This window comes from Carcharodon carcharias, chromosome 4, assembly GCF_017639515.1.
Source record: "Carcharodon carcharias isolate sCarCar2 chromosome 4, sCarCar2.pri, whole genome shotgun sequence".
In the NCBI taxonomy this organism is placed as follows: Eukaryota; Metazoa; Chordata; class Chondrichthyes; order Lamniformes; family Lamnidae; genus Carcharodon; species Carcharodon carcharias.
Window position 1 is genome coordinate 111,267,082 of NC_054470.1, and position 19,839 is coordinate 111,286,920.

Sequence of the window (19,839 nt, forward strand, 5' to 3'; positions counted from 1 at the left end):
CTAGAGCATTACCCTGGGTCTCTGGAATACTAGTCCAGTGACAATACCACTATTCCACCACCTCCCCCATACATTATGCAATATGTATAATAATCCACTGACCCTTTTAGGACAACATGAGAAGGGGATATTGCTTGACAGGTTGCACTATGTTTACAGTTAGGTTTTGCATGCGTCTAAGGTATTTGTTCCTCTTTTAGGTATGTTGCCAAAACAAGTGGCTGATGACCTAAGGCAGGGAATCACAACTCAAGCTCAAAACTATGCTAGCGCAACAATATTCTTCAGGTAAATACAGCAACAGCAATATTTATTTATAAAATGCCTTTAATGTAATAAAATGACCCAAGGCACTTCACAGGGGCATTATAAAAGACACCAGGCCCAATAAAGCAATATTAGAGAAGATGACCGAAGGCTTAGTCAAAGAAATAGGTTTTAAACAGCTTAACGGAAGAAAGTGAGGGAAGTGGAGAGGTTTAAGGAGGGAATTCCAGAGCTTAGGGCCCAGGCAGCTTGAAGGCATGGCCGCCAATGGTGGAGCAACGGAAATCAGGGATCAGAATTAGGTGAGTGCAGATATCTTAATGTGCTGTAGATCTGGAGGCGATGACAGAGATTGGGAGGGGTGGTGAAGCCACGGAGGGATTGGAGAGCAAGGATGAGAATTTTAACATCAAGATGTTGCTTGACCAAGTCAGCAAGCACAGGGATGATGGATCAACAGGACTTGGTGCGATAGAGGACATGGGCAGCAGGGTTTCAAATGACCTCAAGTTTGCAGAGGGTGGGAATGTGGGAGGCCAATGTGGGAGGCCAACCAGGAGTGAGCTGGAATAGTTAGAATGTGCAACACCTGTAGATTTCTTCCTGACCAACCCAGTTTGTAAACTGTACTCCAAGGATTTTGACTGCATACTGTACCAGCTATAAAGGCCAGAGTATTGTAAAGTGAGAGGCATTCTATTAAAAGAACCAGCTTATATTGAGCAGTCTTGAATAGCAAAGTGTCAGCAAGCTATTACAGAGCTATGTCTTCAACCTGAGTGATGGGAAGCTAAGATGTATGTCTATATTTGCTACCACTGTCAGCAGCTCTTCCTGCTTAGCAAGCGAATGATCCTGACAATGTCAATGTTGTATTAAACAGGGACTATGCCTCTTTGTGACTGAAAAACAGTTCACCAGATTTTTTTTATCTTTGAGTATGTGTTTGGGAGCGAAGAAAATGATCCAAATTGAATCAAGCTTCACTGTCGTGGTGTGGAGTATAAAAAGGATTTGCGCCTGTTAACCATGCTCATTTGCCCATTACATGACCATTCTGCAATTTTATGAATGCCTTTCCTGTATTTTGCCGCAGCCCTCCTCTGAAGTAACAACACCCCCAGCCCCCACCCCCCCAATTTGGTGTCGGCCACAAATTTTGGAAATGGTACCTCCAATTCCCAAATCCAAATTGTTTATGTATTTTGGCCCAAAATTGTGGGCCATCTGACACTTCAAAAACACGTGAAAGCAGATTAGAAGAAAATTGATTCCACGTATATGTCACACCGTTTCTCACCTTGTCATGTTTACTTCGATACTCAGCATACAAATGTAAAATGACCAGCTGTTTGCTGAAGTAAATCTGCACTTGTTATAAATAAATGCTGTTAAAATAGAAGCACTTTTACTTATTAAAGTAAGTTTGCGCTGTGGTTCAAGAAGGCAGCTCACCACCATCTTCTCAAGGGCAATTAGGGATGGGCAATAAATGCTGGCCTATCCAGTGATTAATGATTTTTTGAAAATGCAGAATGCATTCTGGTAACAATTAAATGAAAGAAAGAACTTTCATTTATATAGCTCTTTTCACAAATTCAGGACATTCCAAAGTGCCAATCCACCAATAAAGTACTTTTTCATGAAGTGTTGCAATGCAGGAAATGCAGCAGCCATTTTGCACTCAGCAAGCTCCCACAAACAGCAATGAGATAATGACTCAATTGCCCGTTTTAGTGACATTGCTTTAGGGATAAATATTGGCCAGGACACCAGGGAGAGCTCCCCTGCTCTTCTTTGAATAGTGCCATGGGATCTTTTACATCCCACTGAGATGGCAGACTGTTTAACACCTCATTCATTTGAAGAATGTTACAAACATTTCCTGGAAGAATTATAACTAAGTGTCACCTTAAGGTCTGTCCTAATGTATGAGCTGGCAATTAATCCATGTGTCAAGTGTGGGCTTGCCATGTGATACAAGATACAAGATCATCTGTGATGTATATATGATCTACTAAAGTACACTAACTTTGCAATTCCATCATAGGACGGCAGTTCATGCAATAATGCATTTGCATAAAATTTCTTTCTCTGCTATTAAAACCGATGTCATTAATTATGTTTAAAATAAATAGGTTAACACAGCACCAACAACTTGCATTTATATAGCGCCTTTAACATTGTAAAACATCCCAAAGAGCATCACAGGAGCATGATGAGTCAAAAATGTAACACCGAGCCACACAAGGAGGGATTAGGACAGGCGGCCAAAAGCTTGATGAAAGGGGTAGATTTTAAGGAGCGTCTTAAAGGAGACGGGAGGTGTAGAGAGCTGGAGAGGTCTAGGGAGGGAATTCCAGAGCATAGAACCCAGGCAGTTGAAGGCACGGCTGCCAATAGTGGGGTGAAGGTATGTGGAGGGTCTCAAGAGACCAGAATTGGAGGAGCTCAGAGTCCTTGGAGGGTTGAAGAACTAGAATAAAATATCCAGAGAAAGCAGTTTTGCATAGAACAGTTTACAGGTGTATATACGATTAATTTCAAGACCAGAGTGATGAAACACATGTGAGTGAAGACTAGAAAATTCCTGCCCAGCTCTGTAAAGTAAGAGAAAGCTAAATGTAGAATCTGAGACTAAAAATCTAAAGTGGATGGCATCTGGTAAAATATGATAGAATCTGGATCTTCCATTTTTGAGCTTCCAACCAATCTTTAATTTGTTTATGCCCATTATTGTACTGCCTGTCACAGAAGATGCACAGCAGCTCCAATGTGAATTTGTTGACCACAATCGTTTGAAGACTGAAAATTGCTGAGGGTTATGTACCCTTTTTTGGCACTTTTCTTTAAATTAAAAAATCTTTCCCATTTAAATCCATTCTATTATTAGCCATCCCTCATCCAGCATCTCAAAAACACATTAACTGGTCATTATCACATTGCTGGTTTTTTTTGGAATCTTGCTGTGCAAAAGTTGGCTGCCATGTTTCCACGACACTACAACAACGACTAATAGTCCTTCATTGGCTGCGAAGCACTCTGAGACATCCTGAGATTGCAAACGGTTCAATAGAAACAGAAGTTCTTTCACTCTTTATTTCACCTGCAGTTTTTCAAACATCAGCTCACCACCACCTTCTCAAAGGCAATTAGGGATGGGCAATAAATGCTGGCCCAGCCAGCGAAGCCCATACCCCGCAAATGAATTAAAAAAAAACGAGAGTAAGATACTAAGCTGTAAACTCCTCTGTGACCATTGCTCAATTTTGTTTGTGATTGGCTAAGGGAGGGTGTTGATAGTTTAATTCCTCATTTCTCCCAAAAGCACCCCCATTATGGCACAGTGCTTCATTTCAATAGCACTCCTCCTCCTTCAGGTAACCATGCTCTTAGAACGCATCGGTAACCATGGATTTCCATTGGATTGGCCCATGCTTACGCTTGGAAAAGTACTGTAGTGGTTTGCCATTGCCTTCTGCAGTATGGCTGACCAGGAAACTCTCCTGTGCTTGCTGCCTGCCACTAGGCATATTGGAAGGAGTTATAGGCTGATAATCAACCTGTTTGGCTACATTATGAACACACCTTCTATGGCCATGGTCCCTGAAGTGGGACTTGAACCCAGAGCTCCTGGCCCAGAAGTAGGGATGCTATCCACTGCACCCCAAGACCTCCTGCAGCATGCCTCATCATATCTTAATGTGTACAATTATGTCCAATTCTGTGCACCATGTTTTAGGAAGGTTGTCAAGGTCTTAGAGAAGGTGCAGGAGAGGTTTACTAGGACTGTACTGTCAATGAGGGACTTCAATAAGTCAATAGATTGGAGAAGCTGACATTGTTCTCCTTAGAGCTAGGAAGGTTGAATAGAGGTGTTTAAAATCATGAACACCTTTGGCAGAGTAAATAAGTTGAAACTTTCAAGTGGCAGAAAGGTCTATAAACAAAGAACACAGATTTAAGATAATTGACCAAAGAACCCAAGGGCAGATGAGGAGAAATTTATTATGCAGCAAGCTGTGGTTTGTAATGTGCTGCCTGAAAGGGCAGTGGAAGCAGATTCAATAGTAGCTTTCAAAAGGGAATTGAATAAATACTTGAAAGGAAAACATGTGCAGGGCCATGAAGAAAGAGCAGTGGAATGGAACTAATTGGATAGCTCTTCCAAAGAGAGAGTACAGACATGATGGGCCAAAGAGCCTCCTTCTACGATGTATCATTCAATGATTCGACAGTTCGAGTAACTTTTTAAGTTGGATTTTTTTCCCATCCCTACATCAGAGGATTGGTTCCTTTCCCTCACTGTATGGTTCAAGTTGATTTGGTAAGTTGGTGAGAAGGAGTCGCTAACCATTTAGAAATCTCAAGATGGAGTGGCTCAGTGGCTCAGGGCTTAAACCATATAAACCAGAAAGGTTCAAGGCTGGATTGAACCACCTGTACTGAGTTAGCTAATTTCAACTAAGATGGAAATGGAGCACCTTGAATGCTCAGACAGGCTTGGCCTAAATAGCCAAGTGGTTATGGTACTGGGTTTGTAACCCTAAGATCAAGAGTTCAAATCTCACAATGGTTAAAATCATGAAACATTGCAAACCTGCCTCCAGGGAACAAGTGCAACAAGGCGGAAACACATGGCAAAACACTTTGCCTGCGGCGCTGGACAGGACTGCTCCGAGTGCTATCTTACTGGGGTCGAGTTCTGGTCATAAACCAGCTGATCGCCGCCATGTTGTGGTATCGGCTGGTCACTTTGACCCCTCCCCCGGACTTTGTCACAAGAATCCAGAGATTGTTAGTCGACTTCTTCTGGGACAAAAGATTGCACTGGGTCGCTGCCGAGGTTCTGAGTCTCCCGCTTAGGGGGGGTGGTCAGGCGCTAGTGTGCCTACGCACACAGGTGGCGACTTTCCGCCTTCAGACCCTGCAGCGATACCTCTACGTTGAGCCTCCTCCTAGATGGTGTGCCCTGATGACGTATTTCTTCCGTCAGGCGCACGGCCTGAATTATGACGTGCAGCTCCTCTTTATAGAACAGCTGGGCCTCGGTGGCTCCTTGCAGGCGTTGTCCGTCTTTTACCAGGACCTGATCAAAGTCTGGAAAGTGGTCGCCTCGCGACGCAGCTCTCCCCCGTCAGGAGTAGCGGCTATCGTCAGAGAGCTGCTGCTCAGGAATCCGCCCCTCCGTCCTTTTCAGTGGTTGGCGGAGAGGAGGGCTGTGGCCGCAGGGGTGACCAGGATCGGGGACGTGCTGGGTGGCGGAGGACTGGGCTGGATGCTCCCGCAGGAGTTGGCGCGACGCGCGTCTGTGAGTGTCCAGGTCGCAGCCGATGCCATCCAAGACCTGAGAACGGTCGTGCTCGGACCCGACGTTATTTTGGGTCTTGAGGTGGCCCAGGTGCGCGGTGGTCTTCCGTCTGAGCGTTCCCCTGTTCGGACGGAATTCCACATTGGCCCCAAGCCCCGAACCCTCCCTCGGGTGCTGGTGCCCCGCAATATGAGCCGCCTCGGGGACATGCCCTCTGTGCCTTTTGGCACGGCAAAGAGGGTTTTTTTGTATGGACTGCTGCTGCACACCTTCCATTTTCTCGCCCTTGTCCGTTGACCGGACACGCCCTGGCGTGCCTTGTTGCCGTCCGGCGGCGGAGGCCCTCGATGGGAGGCCCTCTACGGAGGTGTCCTCCCCCTTTCTATTGGGGACCTGGGTTGGAGGGTGTTGCATGCGGCAGTCCCTTATAATAAGAGGATGCATAGGTTCACGGACTCTCAGGACACATGCCTTTTTTGCGGTCTTGTGGAGTCCGTGGACCATGTATACATAGGGTGTTGTAGGCTGCACTCCCTTTTTAGTTATTTGAAAAACCTTTTATTGATGTTTTGTTTGCACTTCAGCCCCACGCTCCTGATCTATGGGCACCCGGTGCGGAAGGGGGTCGGGAAGGAGGAGGACCTCCTCGTGAACCTGCTCCTGGGCCTGGCCAAGTTGGCCATTAACAGGTCCAGGCAGCGGGCGATCGACGGGGGAGTCCCGCCCGATTGTTTGTCCCTCTTCCGCGGCTACGTTCGCTGCCGGATGTCCCTGAAGAGCGAGCACGCGGTGTCTGCTGGCACTCTCGAGGCCTTCCGTGCTCGGTGGGCACCGCGGGGACTGGGGTGTTTTGTTGACCCCTTTAATCACATTTTGATTTAAAGTTTGTAAGTTTCCTTTAAACTTTGTTCTTGGTTTTGCAGCTGGCCTGGATTGGGGGCTGTGCCTGATTTATCCCAATTTTGTTGATTTGGTTTTCATTTAAAAGATTATCAAGAGTTCAAATCTCACAATGGCAAACTATGAAACAATGTGACTTCATCTGAAACAGATGGAAAGGGTTTGAATGCTTAGACAGGAATGAGTTGTGTTGTGGCTGAATAGATTGTCAACAGTAGACTCACATTCATAGATGGGGAACAAACAGTTGTGGAAGTGTGACAATTGCAGTAAAGATATCCATGTAATGGAACCTCCTCTATTGAGTAGAATGGGCCTGTAGCCTTTGGAGCTGGAAGAATGAGAGGTAACCACATTGAAACATGTAAAATTCATAGAGGGTTTAAATGAGTAGATGTTGAGGCTGTTTCCTCCAGCTGGAGAACCTAGAACTAAGGGTCACAGTTTCAGGATAAGGGGTCAGCCATTTAGGAGAAATTTCTTCACTCAGAAGTTTATAAATCCTTGGAATTCTCAGCCCTAGAGAATTTTTATTAGTTGAATTTTAAATTCTACCAGCTGCTATGTTGGGATTTGAACTCAAATTCCCAGATTACATGTTGGTGACATAAGCCACTACACTGCCATCTCCCCAGAGAGCTCTGGGTGCTCACTTGGTGAGTATATTCAAGGCTAAGGTTAATAGATTTTTGGGATAACGCAGGAAGGCAGGAATGAGATAGGAAATCAACTATGATCTAATTGAATGACGGAGCAGGTTCCAGGTGTATGGTTCACTTCTGTTCTTATTTCTTATGTTCTTATATACCTGTAGAATACAAACAGTTTGGTTTTATTACTGAGGTGCACCAGATTATGGTGTGTTACTTGCAGTGAGTTTTATATCAAATTTTAAAGCACAGAAACAGGCCATTCAGCCCAATTTGTCCATCTAGCCTATGCTCCATATGACCTTCCTCCCATCCTTCTTCATCTCACCCTATCAGCATATTCTTCTCAAACAAAAACAAAAATAGCTGGAAAAACTCAGCAGGTCTGACTGCATCAGTGGAGAGGAAGACAGAGTTAACATTTCATGTCCGTATGACTCGTCATCAGAACTGAAACATATTCTTCTATTTCTTTCTCCCTCATGTGATTATCTAGCTTCCCCCTTAAATGCAAACATGCTATTTATCTCAAGTTTTTTCTTAATTCTTTCATGAGTTGTGGGTGTTGCTGGCTAGGCCAGCATTTGTTGCCCATCCCTAATTGCCCTTGAGAAAATGGTGTGCGATATGATAGCAAATTCCACCTTTTCACCACTCTCTGGGTAAAGAAGTTTATGTTATGATTTATCCATTTTTCTTTCTGCTCCACAGTGATATTGAAGGCTTTACACAGTTGTCCAGTACGAGTACACCATATCAAGTTGTAGAATTGTTAAACAAGTTATACACAACCTTCGATGAAATTATAGACAATTATGATGTCTACAAAGTAGAAACTATAGGAGATGCATGTAAGTATTTCACGTGGATTTTCTAAAAATCAAAGTTGTGAATTGTTTCTTTTGCAATAACTTAATTTATGTAGAGCATCCTTAATGAAGTAAAACATTCTCAAGACACTGCCCAGGAGCACTATCAAACAAAATTTGACTATGAGCTGCGTAAGGAGATATTAGGACAGGTGACCAAAAGCTTGGCCAAAGAAGCAGGTTTTAAGGTGCCTCATAAAGAAGGAGAGAGAGTTGGAGAGGTTTAAGGAGAAAATCACAGAGGTTAGAGCCCAGCCAGCCAATGGTGGAGTAAAGAAAATAGGGGCTGTACAGAGACCAGAAATGAAGGAGCACAAAGTCCTCAGAGGGTTATAGGGGCAGAGGAGGCTACAGAGAAAGAGAGGGGCGAGAGGTGAGACCATGGAAGGATTTGAAAGCAAGCACACCACAACCATTGAATAGACATATTGGTCAAATCTTGAATGTGGGGTTGTGCTGGTAAAATAGGATTACCAACCCGCCAGGAGTGTCCGGAAATTAAAGATTAAGCTGTTATGAGCAACCAGAGAAAAAAAATACACTGTAATCGCTCCAGTCCAGAAATATTGTTTGGAAACACCAGTTGTCCAAAAATTTTTTGAGAAAATTCTGGATGTCATCGACATCATTTTAGTCCAATATTTGGAAAGCAGAAACTTGGAACATACAATATTTGAATATGTAAAACAATTTTTATTACTGCTTTATAAGGTTTTGTCACTTCTATTTTTCAGGTAAATATTTATATCTAAAGTGTTTTCTATTTCATACACTTGTTGTTTGGAATTCTAAAGTCATTTTATAATCCAGAAAATTCCAAAATCCTGAAATGCCTCAGTCCTGAGCACTCTGAACACTAGAGGTTGCAGTGTATTAGAAAAAAAATCATTTTTGCTTTTGTTTGAACACTTTTGTTTCTTAGTTACAAAATACTGGAAATGGGAAAGAATGTTGTTTGACTGGGGTAGGGTGATGGAGGCAGGCGATCATTGTAGTATATTGAAAATTGCAATGTGCATTTGTCCACTTGAGGCTACCATACATACATGTACCAGCAGAAGGGGTCTACTAGGCAGAGATAATAAATGATCCATGTTTAACAGCTTGTGCATTTTTAATTCTAAGGGCAAAATTTTACGACAGTGGGATTTTACATTCCCGCCGAAGCCAATGTGGTTTAGAATGTCTCGCCGCATTTTACAGCTCCATCCCTGCCAAAGCGGGGCCGTAAAATTCTGCCCTAAATGTCTCTGGCTGAATATATAACTGTTCCTGTCTCAAGAACTTTACACTCATGTGGTGAATCTTCCAGGAATGCATCGTATCAGAGTTGGCAGCTCTATAGTAAAATGGTTAGTGGTTTAACCTTTCAGCACAGCTAAATAGATCAATATGGCCACACAATCTGGACACAAATTAATGGTGAATCCAGGGTTTGATTGACATTCATTTTCATCTTGCTGCAGCCTACATGGGTCTGCTTCAAGCTGCACATCTGACAGCATTCCAGGCCACCCCATCCCCACCCTGACGTCCACCCAAACTGACATCCAGACGAAAGTTATTGGAGGGTAGTGTGGGGTGGAGGAGTGGATCCGGCAGAAGAGGCACCATCTCTTCTCTCTCCATCAGAACGTGCCATGGTAGGGCGAAAACTAAGCGGCCACAAGTTCCATCCAATTAGGTTCTTCCAGTCCTGTCGCTGTCCCTGTCCCTGTGCCCCAACACTGATCCAAGGAGGAGCAGTATTTGCAAGGCCTCAGTGTTTTTAAACAGTAGGATTTCAATAAGAAAAGATTGTGAAGGCTAAATGGCCTGATCTTTTTTTTGCAGATATGGTAGTCTCAGGCGTGCCAAAAGAAAACGGCATTGCTCATGCCAGTGAGATAGCAAGCATGGCCCTGGATTTGGTTGCTGTATGTAACACTTTCAAAATTCCACACAAGCCACAGACAAAACTCAAGATTCGAGCTGGAATCCACTCAGGTGATGGAAGACTACCATAATTAATCATTTTGACATAGTACTTATAAAGATTGTTTCATTTTATCGCAACATTTGCGCATGTACCTGCCAACAAGTTGCAATGACACTGAAAGTTGTTTTTCCTTCTAACACGGGCAATTGCAGGGCCTGTGGTTGCCGGAGTGGTTGGAACAAAGATGCCTCGTTACTGCTTATTTGGTGACACCGTAAACACTGCTTCAAGGATGGAGTCAACAAGTCAAGGTAGAATGTGAATATTTATTCTCCCACTTTGTTCCCAATTCAAATCTTTTTGAAAGTAAAACAGAAAGTGCAGGAAAAATTCAACAGGCCTGGCAGCATCTATAGAGAGCATTTTCAAGTCCAATATCACTCCTCTTTGGAACCTTTTTTGAAGTGGCTTGAGTCCCCTACCAAATTCTAAACGATGGCAATTAGGAAATTGAGCTGTGGCTTCAAGAAGATTAGCCATTCTTACAGATAATTCTAGAGTATAGAAGCAGTGTTTATCTTCCACAGGAATCTCATGCCACCTCTCTTCATCTCACCCTATCAACTTATCCTTCCATTCTTTTCTCCCTCATGTACTTGTCTCAATTTTTCTTAAATGTATCCACGTTATTCAGCTTTGGCTCTGCTGGTAGCGCTGATTTGGATGAAAGGCCATCGGCCTGAACCGTTAAACCTGTTGCTCTCTCCACAGCTGCTGCCTGACCTGCTGAGCATTTCCAGCGTTTTCTGTTTTGATTTATAATTGAGGTTCTGTTTTCAGATGAGGGCTGAGCAACAATCTCGTCATTCGAATGCTGCACCTGAATCTGTAAATAAAACAGAGCAAAGAAGAGTGTCATGTCAGGAGATGGAAGAGTGGCTTTGCAGGGAGGAGCTTGGTGAGGTGCCCTGTGTATAGGAACGCTCAATAATTTCCACTGTGTGGTTATCAATCAGGCTCGAGCAAATGGAGGCTCGTGGGCCTTAATGTGGCCCAAGAAGCCCCTCCACGTGGCCCAAGAAGCCCCTCCACATGGCCTCCCGGAGCCACTGATCAAAATGCCGCTAAAACTGGTCAGTGAAATTGAAGATTTCTTCAAGGGGCTGCTCTTCCAGTCACCACCTGTTTCCCTCCCATGTCTGTTGCTGATAGGCTCACGACCCCTCAGGGCGCACCCGCGGTCAGGTGCCCTTAGGCCTCAGGCCTCACTCCAGGTCTCTCTCCCCTTATCGTTTTGGCATTTTGTTTTTTGCTCGGCATGTTGTTTCTTTTTATACGTCAGCTGATGTTTTATTTGAAATTCACGTTTTGCGTTGGGCTCAAACCTCTTTCTGAAATATGCTCATCGGCCTGTTGAGTGAGGGAAAAAAATTGAAATATGCCCCCTTCCCACCGCCCACCCCCAAACCCAAACCCAAAAAGGTTGGACGAGCCTATTATAGATGGTTTGGAGATGGACCGTTGATTTAAACAAAGTGAAAACTGAATGGGATCTATAAAGGCGACCAGTTAGCTTACCATGCTACTGCCCCTGGAGCTGTTAAGACCTAATTTGCCGTCATATGAATTATTTTGCTGGAAAGTTTAAGGAAGGACCTTCTGAATCCATAAAACAGTTACAGCACAGAAAGAGGCCATTCAGTCTGTCATGTTCATGCCAGGTTTCTGTCAAGGTTACTCAGCTAGTTGCACTCCACCACCTGTTCTCTGTGACCCTGCAATTTTTTTCTCTTCAGCAACTATCCAATTCCTTTTAGAAAGCACAATTGAATCTGCCTCCACCACTCTCAGGCAGTGGACTCCAGACCCTAACCACTCGCCGTGTAAAAAAATCATTTTCCTCAATGTCGTCTTTGGTTTTTCTGCCATTCACCTTAAGCCAGCGTCCTCTGGTTTCTGACCCTCCTACAACAGAAACTGTTTCTCTCTGGTTACTCTGTCCAGACCTCTCATGATTTTGAATACCGCTCTCAAATCTCCTCTCAACATTCTCTTCTCCAGGAGAACAACTCCAGCTTCTCCAATCTATCCACGTAGCTGAAATCTCTCATCCCCTGGAACCATTCTCGTAAACCTTCTCTGAACTCTCTCTGATACACACTGATTGTTTTGACACCTTTGATTTTGATGGGTGCATAGATAAATACTAAAGACAGCAAGAGAGAGAGGGAGAGAACACATCAATTCCCTAAAATTGCAGGTCTTGAGGGACTAGACAAGGTTTCTTCCCTGATCAGTCACAACCCAGCAAGCCGGAAGTAGACTTTTCCAATTGTCCAGACTGGGAATGTTAAACAACTTAAAATGGTATCACAATCAATTTTACACACAAGCTGTGGTTGATCTGAAACAGAGAAGCTTACAGTCGGCATTAAGTCAAAGGTCTTGCCTTGGACATCCCTGTTTTATGGTAAGCTGCCTATAGTGACACAACAAGCCCTGGTCAGAATGGAGATGACTGAGTAATTTTCCCTTCCCCACCCTCCCCACCACAATCATGCCTGGAGACCATACTGCCTCAAGACTGAGCTTGATTTTAAGCCCATAATTTGTATTTTGTAACTACCCTCCACTCACTGCATTTTGCTAGAGAAATAACCCTGCTTTTATTGGGAGCCTTTGCCCTAATTTCAGTCATGAGTTCTGATGATGGAGTTTGAGGAAACTCTTTGAGAATAGATTCTGTAGACTGTTTGCTGCAGGGTGCCTTTTAAAAGGACTCTGTTTTCTGTTTGTTGATTAAATAGATTTTGTTTGCTGTAAAATAGACTGCTCTGAGCTCTGCCATAAGCCTGTCCCACTTCTGACTCATTGGCTGACAGGGTGCTGTCAATATTCATTTTGTCTATAGTATTATACCATCAGCTCTGTCAGCAATTAAACATCCTTTACTACCCGCACTGCTTAAAAAAAAAGGTATAGTGATAGTAAGTTCTGTTTAAGGGAGACGGTGGCACAGTGGCAATGTCACTGGAGTGGTAACCCAGAGGCCCAGGCTAATGCTCTGGAGACATGGGTTTATGGCAGCCGTTGGCAGCAATGTGGTTGGCACTTAATTGCCCTCTGAAATGGTTTCGCAAGCCATTTAGTTCAAGGTCAGTTGGGGATGGGCAATATATGATGGCCTTGTCAGTGACGCCCATATCCAATGAAAGAGTTAAACAAAAAGGAGTAATATGGAAGAGAGAATGTCAAAGTCTGCACCCCGCCCCCCCCCAACCAAAGTTATACACAAGATTGTACCATGAGCTGCCAGTCAAAGCTAAAGACTAGAAGTTATTTATGGCGATAACAGTAGAAGTGCTCCAGGCATCATGCATGTGTGCCAGGCTCAATCAACACCAGCTGATTTTTTCCTTCCCATCAGTTTCCTACGTTTGTACATACGGAGATAAGAAATCACTGGAGGAAGAGGTAGACAGTAGGAAAATGGCTGGGAAAAATGTAAGCTTATTAAAAAAAATCATCACACTTTTGAGTCTTGTTGCAAAAGATGATGTGAAACAGGCCTAGAGAGTTGAATGGGAAAGAATTTCAGTGCTAGGGAGAAAGAGGAGGTCTTGTGGCACAGTGGTAGCATCCCTACTTCTGGGCCAGAAGCTCTGGGTTCAAGTTCCACTTCAGGACTTGATGGCCATAGAAAATGTGTCACAACATGGGCCAAATGGTTTGATTTTCAATCTGTAAATCCTGCTGATATACCTATGGTAAGAGCAGAAGAGTTTCCTGGTCACCCATCTGTAGAAGGCAATGGTAAACAACAGCAGTACTTTGCCAAGCATAATCACAGACCAAGGTAGAATCCATAGTCACTGATGCCCTTTCAGAACATGGTACCTGAAGAGAGCAAGGGCAGTGGAATTAGTTGGATAGCTCTTTCAACAGAACCATGGGCTGAATGGCCACCCTTCTACACTGTAAGATTCTAAGTACCAAGCTGTTTTGTTACTTATATTTTAGCTCTGAAGATACAGTGCAGTTCCAGCACAAACATGCTACTGGAGCAATTTGGAGGATATGTCTTAGTATGTCGTGGCACTTTGCAAATAAAAGTAAGTGAATCTCATTTGCATCCTATGTTGGGCTTTAGTGAAACAAGTGAAAAATATGTATGATGATGACGTGAGTAAAATAACTTTTCTAATGAAAATTTAGCCTTGTCACGGTATCAAATAAAATGCTTGAGTCATGAGTTAATTTAATCCACTGACCAGGCTAATAGATCCATGTGTCAAAGTTATTTTTAAATCGCATTCCGGGTGGAGTGTGCATATCTCAGAGAAGGTGAATGTGAGCAGGGTCGGGCTTGATAGCGTTTGCTCGGAATGGCTTTCATCCATGAGAGCATGTGAAGCACTGTGCAGTGTTAAAGGGGAATCCAAAACTAGGGGCCATCAATGTAAGAGAGCCACTAATAAATCCAATTGGGATTTCCAAATAAACCTCTTCACACAGAGAGCGGCGAGAATGTGGAACTCACTATCACAGAGAGCGGTTGAGGTGAATAGTATGGATTCATTTAAGGGGAAGATGGATAAATACTCGAGGGAGGAAAAAACTAGAAGGATATACTGATAGGGTGAAATGAAATAGAGTGCTAGAGGCTTCTGTGGAGCATAAACACCAGCATAGACCAGTAGGACAGAAGGACCTACATCAGGGGTATACGGTCTGGGAATTTCAAAACTAAAGGCCATAAGTATAAGATAGTCACTAATAAATCCAATGGGGGGATTCAGGGGAAACTTCTTTACCAAAGAATGGTGAGAATGTGGAACTTGCTACCACAAGGAGATGGTAGTGTGGCGGTACTATCACCGCACTCTCTGTGTTTAATTGACTGCCACTCCTCTTCAAGAAATGCCTACCTTGAAGAAGTTTTGTTCGTCTCTGCGACAAGATTTCCGTATTTCTCTTTAGCCTTGTTCACCTTCATTGCTTTCCATTTCTCTCCTGGTGTTTGACAAGGTGTTTACTAAAACCTGCTTTCACAGCCATATCTCCTTTCTCAGTGACTGTCTCCGTCTCTGACTTACCCCACGTGGATTTCAACTGAAGTTCCACCCCTCATGTTTCGAACCCACCCAGGATTACAGGTATCTCCGGGACATAAAACGTTTCTCGGACTGCTGTTCCCGTCACATTCTGAGATGCACACTCAGTGCCATGCACCGCCATATGAATACACTCGACCTCTCCCTCCAGCAGCACCACTGTACCCTTTCTCAAAGCTGCGTGTGCCCCCAGTTTCATTTTATTCTTTGTCTCATCCGACGCCTCAACAAGAAACTTTTTCTCTTTCTCTGAAGTGCTAAGGAATGCAAGCTCCAACAACTCATCGACACCAACACCCATCTAGGACCCTCCACCCCTGCTGTCCCTCCGTCCCCACACCATCTTCCAATCCCAGCCCCAGCCGTGTATTCACTATACCCCCGACCTTCCCCTCTCCTACGCTGAACGTTCAGTGCTTAGCAAAGGACTTAGTTTCATACCCTTACACCCTTATCTCAATGCATTTCAGGCTCGGCACGATGCTGAACTCTTGTTCCGCCATCTTCGTCTCCGGGCTCACTTCTTTGGGCAGGAGTCCTCTCCCTGTTCAACGGATCCTTTTACCCACCTCCAATATTCTCCCTCCACCTGGACCCCTCCCTCTGGATTCTTACCTTCTCTTGATCTTTTCATTGAGAACTGTCGGCGCGACATTAGTCGTCTCAATTTCTCTGCTCCTCTCACCCATTCTAATCTCTCTTTCTCTGAACTTACTGCACTCCGTTCTCTCAGGTCCAACCCTGACATTATCATCAAACCCACTGACAAGGGTGGTGCTGTTGTTGGCTGGCGCACTGACCTCTACCTCGCGGAGGCTGAACGTCAACTCACAGACACTTCCTCCTACCTCTCTCTGGACCATGAACCCACCACTGAATATCAAGCCATTGTTTCCAGGATTGTCACTGACCTCATCTCCTCTGGGGTTCTTCCTCCCACAGCTTCCAACCTGATAGTCGCCCAACCTCGGACGGCCCGCTTCTACCTCCTACCCAAAATCCACAAACAGAACTGTCCCGGTAGACCAATCGTGTCAGCTTGCTCCTGCCCCACAGAACTCATTTCTCGTTATCTTGACTCCCTTCTCTCTCCCCTTGTCCAGTCCCTTCCCACCTACATCCATTATTCCTCTGACACCTTACGTCACATCAACAATTTCCAGTTCCCTGGCCCCAACCGCTTCCTCTTCACCATGGACGTCCAATCCCTCTACACCTCCATCCCCCATCAGGATGGTCTGAGGGCCCTTAATTTCTTCCTCGAACAGAGGCCCGAACAATCCCCATCCACCACTACTCTCCTCCGTCTGGCTGAACTTGTTCTCACACTGAACAATTTCTCCTTCAACTCCTCTCACTTCCTCCAAATAAAAGGTGTGGCTATGGGTACCCGCATGGGCCCCAGCTATGCCTGTCTCTTTATGGGGTATGTGGAACATTCCTTGTTCCAGTCCTACTCCTGCCCCCTTCCACAACTCTTTCTCCGGTACATCGATGATTACTTCGGTGCTGCTTCATGCTCTCGTCGGGACTTGGAAAAATTTATTAATTTTGCTTCCAATCTCGAACCCTCCATCATTTTCACGTGGTCCATCTCTGACACTTCCCTTCCCTTCCTTGACCTCTCTGTCTCAATCTCTGGTGATAGACTGTCCACCAATATCCATTACAAGTCTACCGACTCCCACAGCTACCTCGACTACAGCTCCTCACACCCCGCTTCCTGTAAGGACTCCATCCCATTCTTTCAGTTCCTTCGCCTCCGTCGCATCTGTTCTGATGATGCTACCTTCAAAAACAGTTTCTCTGACATGTCCTCCTTCTTCCTTAACCAAGGTTTTCCACCCACAGTCGTTGACAGGGCCCTCAACTGTGTCCGGCCCATCTCCCGCACATCCACCCTCATGCCTTCTCCTCCCTCCCAGACACATGATAGGGTCCCCCTTGTCCTCACTTATCACCCCACCAGCCTCCGCATTCAGAGGATCATCCTCCGCCATTTCCGCCAACTCCAGCATGATGCCACCACTAAACACATCTTCCATTCACCCCCCGGCGGCATTCCGTAGGGATCGTTCCCTCCGGGACACCCTGGTCCACTCCTCCATCACCGCCTACTCCTCAACCCCCACCTATGGCACCACCCCATGCCCACGCAAAAGATGTAACACCTGCCCCTTCACTTCTTCTCTCCTCACCGTCCAAGGGCCCAAACACTCCTTTCAAATGAAGTAGCATTTCACTTGCATTTCCCCCAACTTAGTCTACTGCATTCGTTGCTCCCAATGCGGTCTCCTCTACATTGGAGAGACCAACCATAAACTGGGCGACTGCTTTACAGAACACCTGCGGTCTGTCTGCAAGAATGATCCAAACCTCCCTGTCACTTGCCATTTTAACACTCCACTCTGCTCTCTTGCCCACATGTCTGTCCTTGGCTTGCTGCATTGTTCCAGTGAAGCCCAATGCAAACTGGAGGAACAGCACCTCATCTTCCGACTAGGCACTTTACATCCTTCCAGACTGAATATTGAATTGAACAACTTTAGTTCTTGAGCTCCCTCCTTCATCCCCACCCCCTTTCTGGTTCTTCCCCCTTCCTTTTGTTTTTTCCAATAATTTTCTTTTCCCACCTATTTCCATTATTTTTAAATCTTTTATGCCCCCCCACCCCCACTGGAGCTATACCTTGAGTGCCCTACCATCCATTCTTAATTAGCACATTCGTTTAGATAATATCACCAACTTCAACACCTCTATGTTCTTTTGTTCTTTTGTCTGTGACAGCTTTTGGTTATCTGCTCCTATCACTGCTTGCTTGTCCCTACAACCACACCCCCCCTCCACTTCTCTTCCACCCCCCGCCACCCACCGCCCCCACCGCCACCCCCCACCCCAACCACCACCACCTTAAACCAGCTTATATTTCACCCCTCTCCTTAGATTCACCTAGTTCTATTGAAGGTTCATGAGGACTCGAAATGTCAACTCTTCTTCTCCGCCGATGCTGCCAGACCTGCTGAGTTTTTCCAGGTAATTCTGTTTTTGTTTTGGATTTCCAACATCCACAGTTTTTTGTTTCTATCACTGCACTACTAGCCCAGAGGCCCAGCCTATCCTCTGGGGACATGAGTTCAAATTCCACCAGCCCTGGAAATTTAAATTCAATTAATAAATCTGGAATATAAAACTAGCCTCAGCAATGGTGACCATGGTAACTATCATCAATTGTTGTTAAAAACCCACCTGGTTCACTATTGTCCCCTTTAGGGAAGGGAACTCTGCCATCCTTACCTGGTCTGGCCTACATGTGACTCCAGATCCACAGCAATGTGGTTGACTCTTAACTGTCCTCTGAAATGGCCCAGCAAACCTCTCAGTTCAAGGGCAATTCGGGATGAGCAACAAATGCTGGCCTTGCCAGCGATGCCCACAACTCGAAAAAAAAAGTTGAAAAGCATTGAAGTATTTCAGGGAATGTTTGTTAAACATGGGAAGTTATAAGGAATAGAAGGTTGTGCTAATAGGAGTGAGATGAAGTAGGGTGAGAGGAGTCTCAATTGGAATATAAACACCAGTATGAACTGTTGGGCCGAATGGCCTCTTTCTATGTTGCAAATTTTATGTAAACTGTCTTGGACTTTCTGTCATTTGCAGGGAAAGGGCGACATGGTGACTTACTGGCTTGAAGGAAAGCAAAGTTCGGCATCAAGCACATCAGTGAACACACCACCAAACCCAGAAAACATCAACCCTGTACCAGAGTCAGAGAAAGAAACATATAGCGTCATTCCTGGAGTGTTGAGCAACGATCTTCAATCTAATTCCTGTTAGCCCACAAATCTATCATTTAAGATCAGCAAGTAGAAGCCATTTGACATTTTCAGCATTTCAAGTGTTGCATTGGCTCAGGCGGGGATGGGGAGGAACAATTCAAAATGTCAAAACAAAGATTGATCAGCTTCTGTTAGGCAAGGGGTTTTAAGGGTTACAGAACCAAGGCAAGTAAATGGAGTTAAGTTAACCATGATCCAATTGAATGGTGGAACAGGCTCGAGGGGCTGAATGGCCTCCTCCTGTTTCTATGTTCCTATGCCTCCCCCGCAGCATTTCCAGATCAATAGAAGCCCCATTGAAAAGGGATCTGTTGGTTAGGGGAATCAAGAAGTTGTGACTTATTATCTAGGATTGTGTCCTATGTTGGGTTCCATATACATTCTAAAGCATCTCTAAACATTTTTGAAAGTTTTGTGACTGCCTCACCATTCTTGACCACATTGTTATTACATCCTATTCTTATGCTCAAAATCCCATATGTCAACATGTCACAATGGAAAAATCCCTATGTCAACATTTTACTATCACACTTTGTTGATGAACCAATTGAATCACTCCAAAAACATTTGGTGAAAGAAGCATCTGCCTTTTTAACTCAGTAACTGACATTTCTAATGTGCCAAATAAGGCTTTAAACAAAAATTAATAAATTTGAAAAACTACAAATAGCATGATTAAGTTTCTTCATTGAATTATCTTTTGTGCCTTGTAATAGCTCCGTCATAGTTTTTACTTGAAGGATTCAGTCTCTCTCATACACCTGAGCTTGCAATTGTTTTTGGCAAGCGGAACTCTCCAAGGCGGAAGATGGATTCTGCAGTCTGCATATATGCAGTCAGGAGTTTGTCCCACAATAATGGCCAGGGCTTTGCCTTCATCAGGCGGGCTTGGCAGGGGTGAGCAGGAGTGATCGGGAAGCTGACCACCACCCGCGATCGGGCCGTGACTGGGATTTCACGCTGGCGGGCCAATT

The 19,839-nt window shown here is 44.7% G+C and overlaps 1 protein-coding gene across 4 annotated transcripts in view; it reads left to right on the forward strand.

Moving 5' to 3' along the window:
- LOC121276896 (atrial natriuretic peptide receptor 1) overlaps nt 1–19,532 on the forward strand; it is a 55,869-nt gene extending 36,337 nt beyond the window's left edge. For 2 of the 4 annotated variants that reach the window (XM_041185512.1, XM_041185513.1), the window contains exons 18-24: nt 201–288; nt 7,840–7,979; nt 9,831–9,983; nt 10,128–10,226; nt 13,936–14,027; nt 17,973–18,062; nt 18,687–19,532. In XM_041185512.1, the coding sequence (XP_041041446.1) occupies nt 201–288; nt 7,840–7,979; nt 9,831–9,983; nt 10,128–10,226; nt 13,936–14,027; nt 17,973–18,062; nt 18,687–18,863 (839 nt within the window). In that variant the 3' untranslated portion in view covers nt 18,864–19,532. The remainder of the gene's footprint in view (nt 1–200; nt 289–7,839; nt 7,980–9,830; nt 9,984–10,127; nt 10,227–13,935; nt 14,028–17,972; nt 18,063–18,686) is intronic. The other 2 variants (XM_041185514.1, XM_041185516.1) reach the window with 2 other exon arrangements.
- Nucleotides 19,533–19,839: the final 307 nt, after the last annotated feature.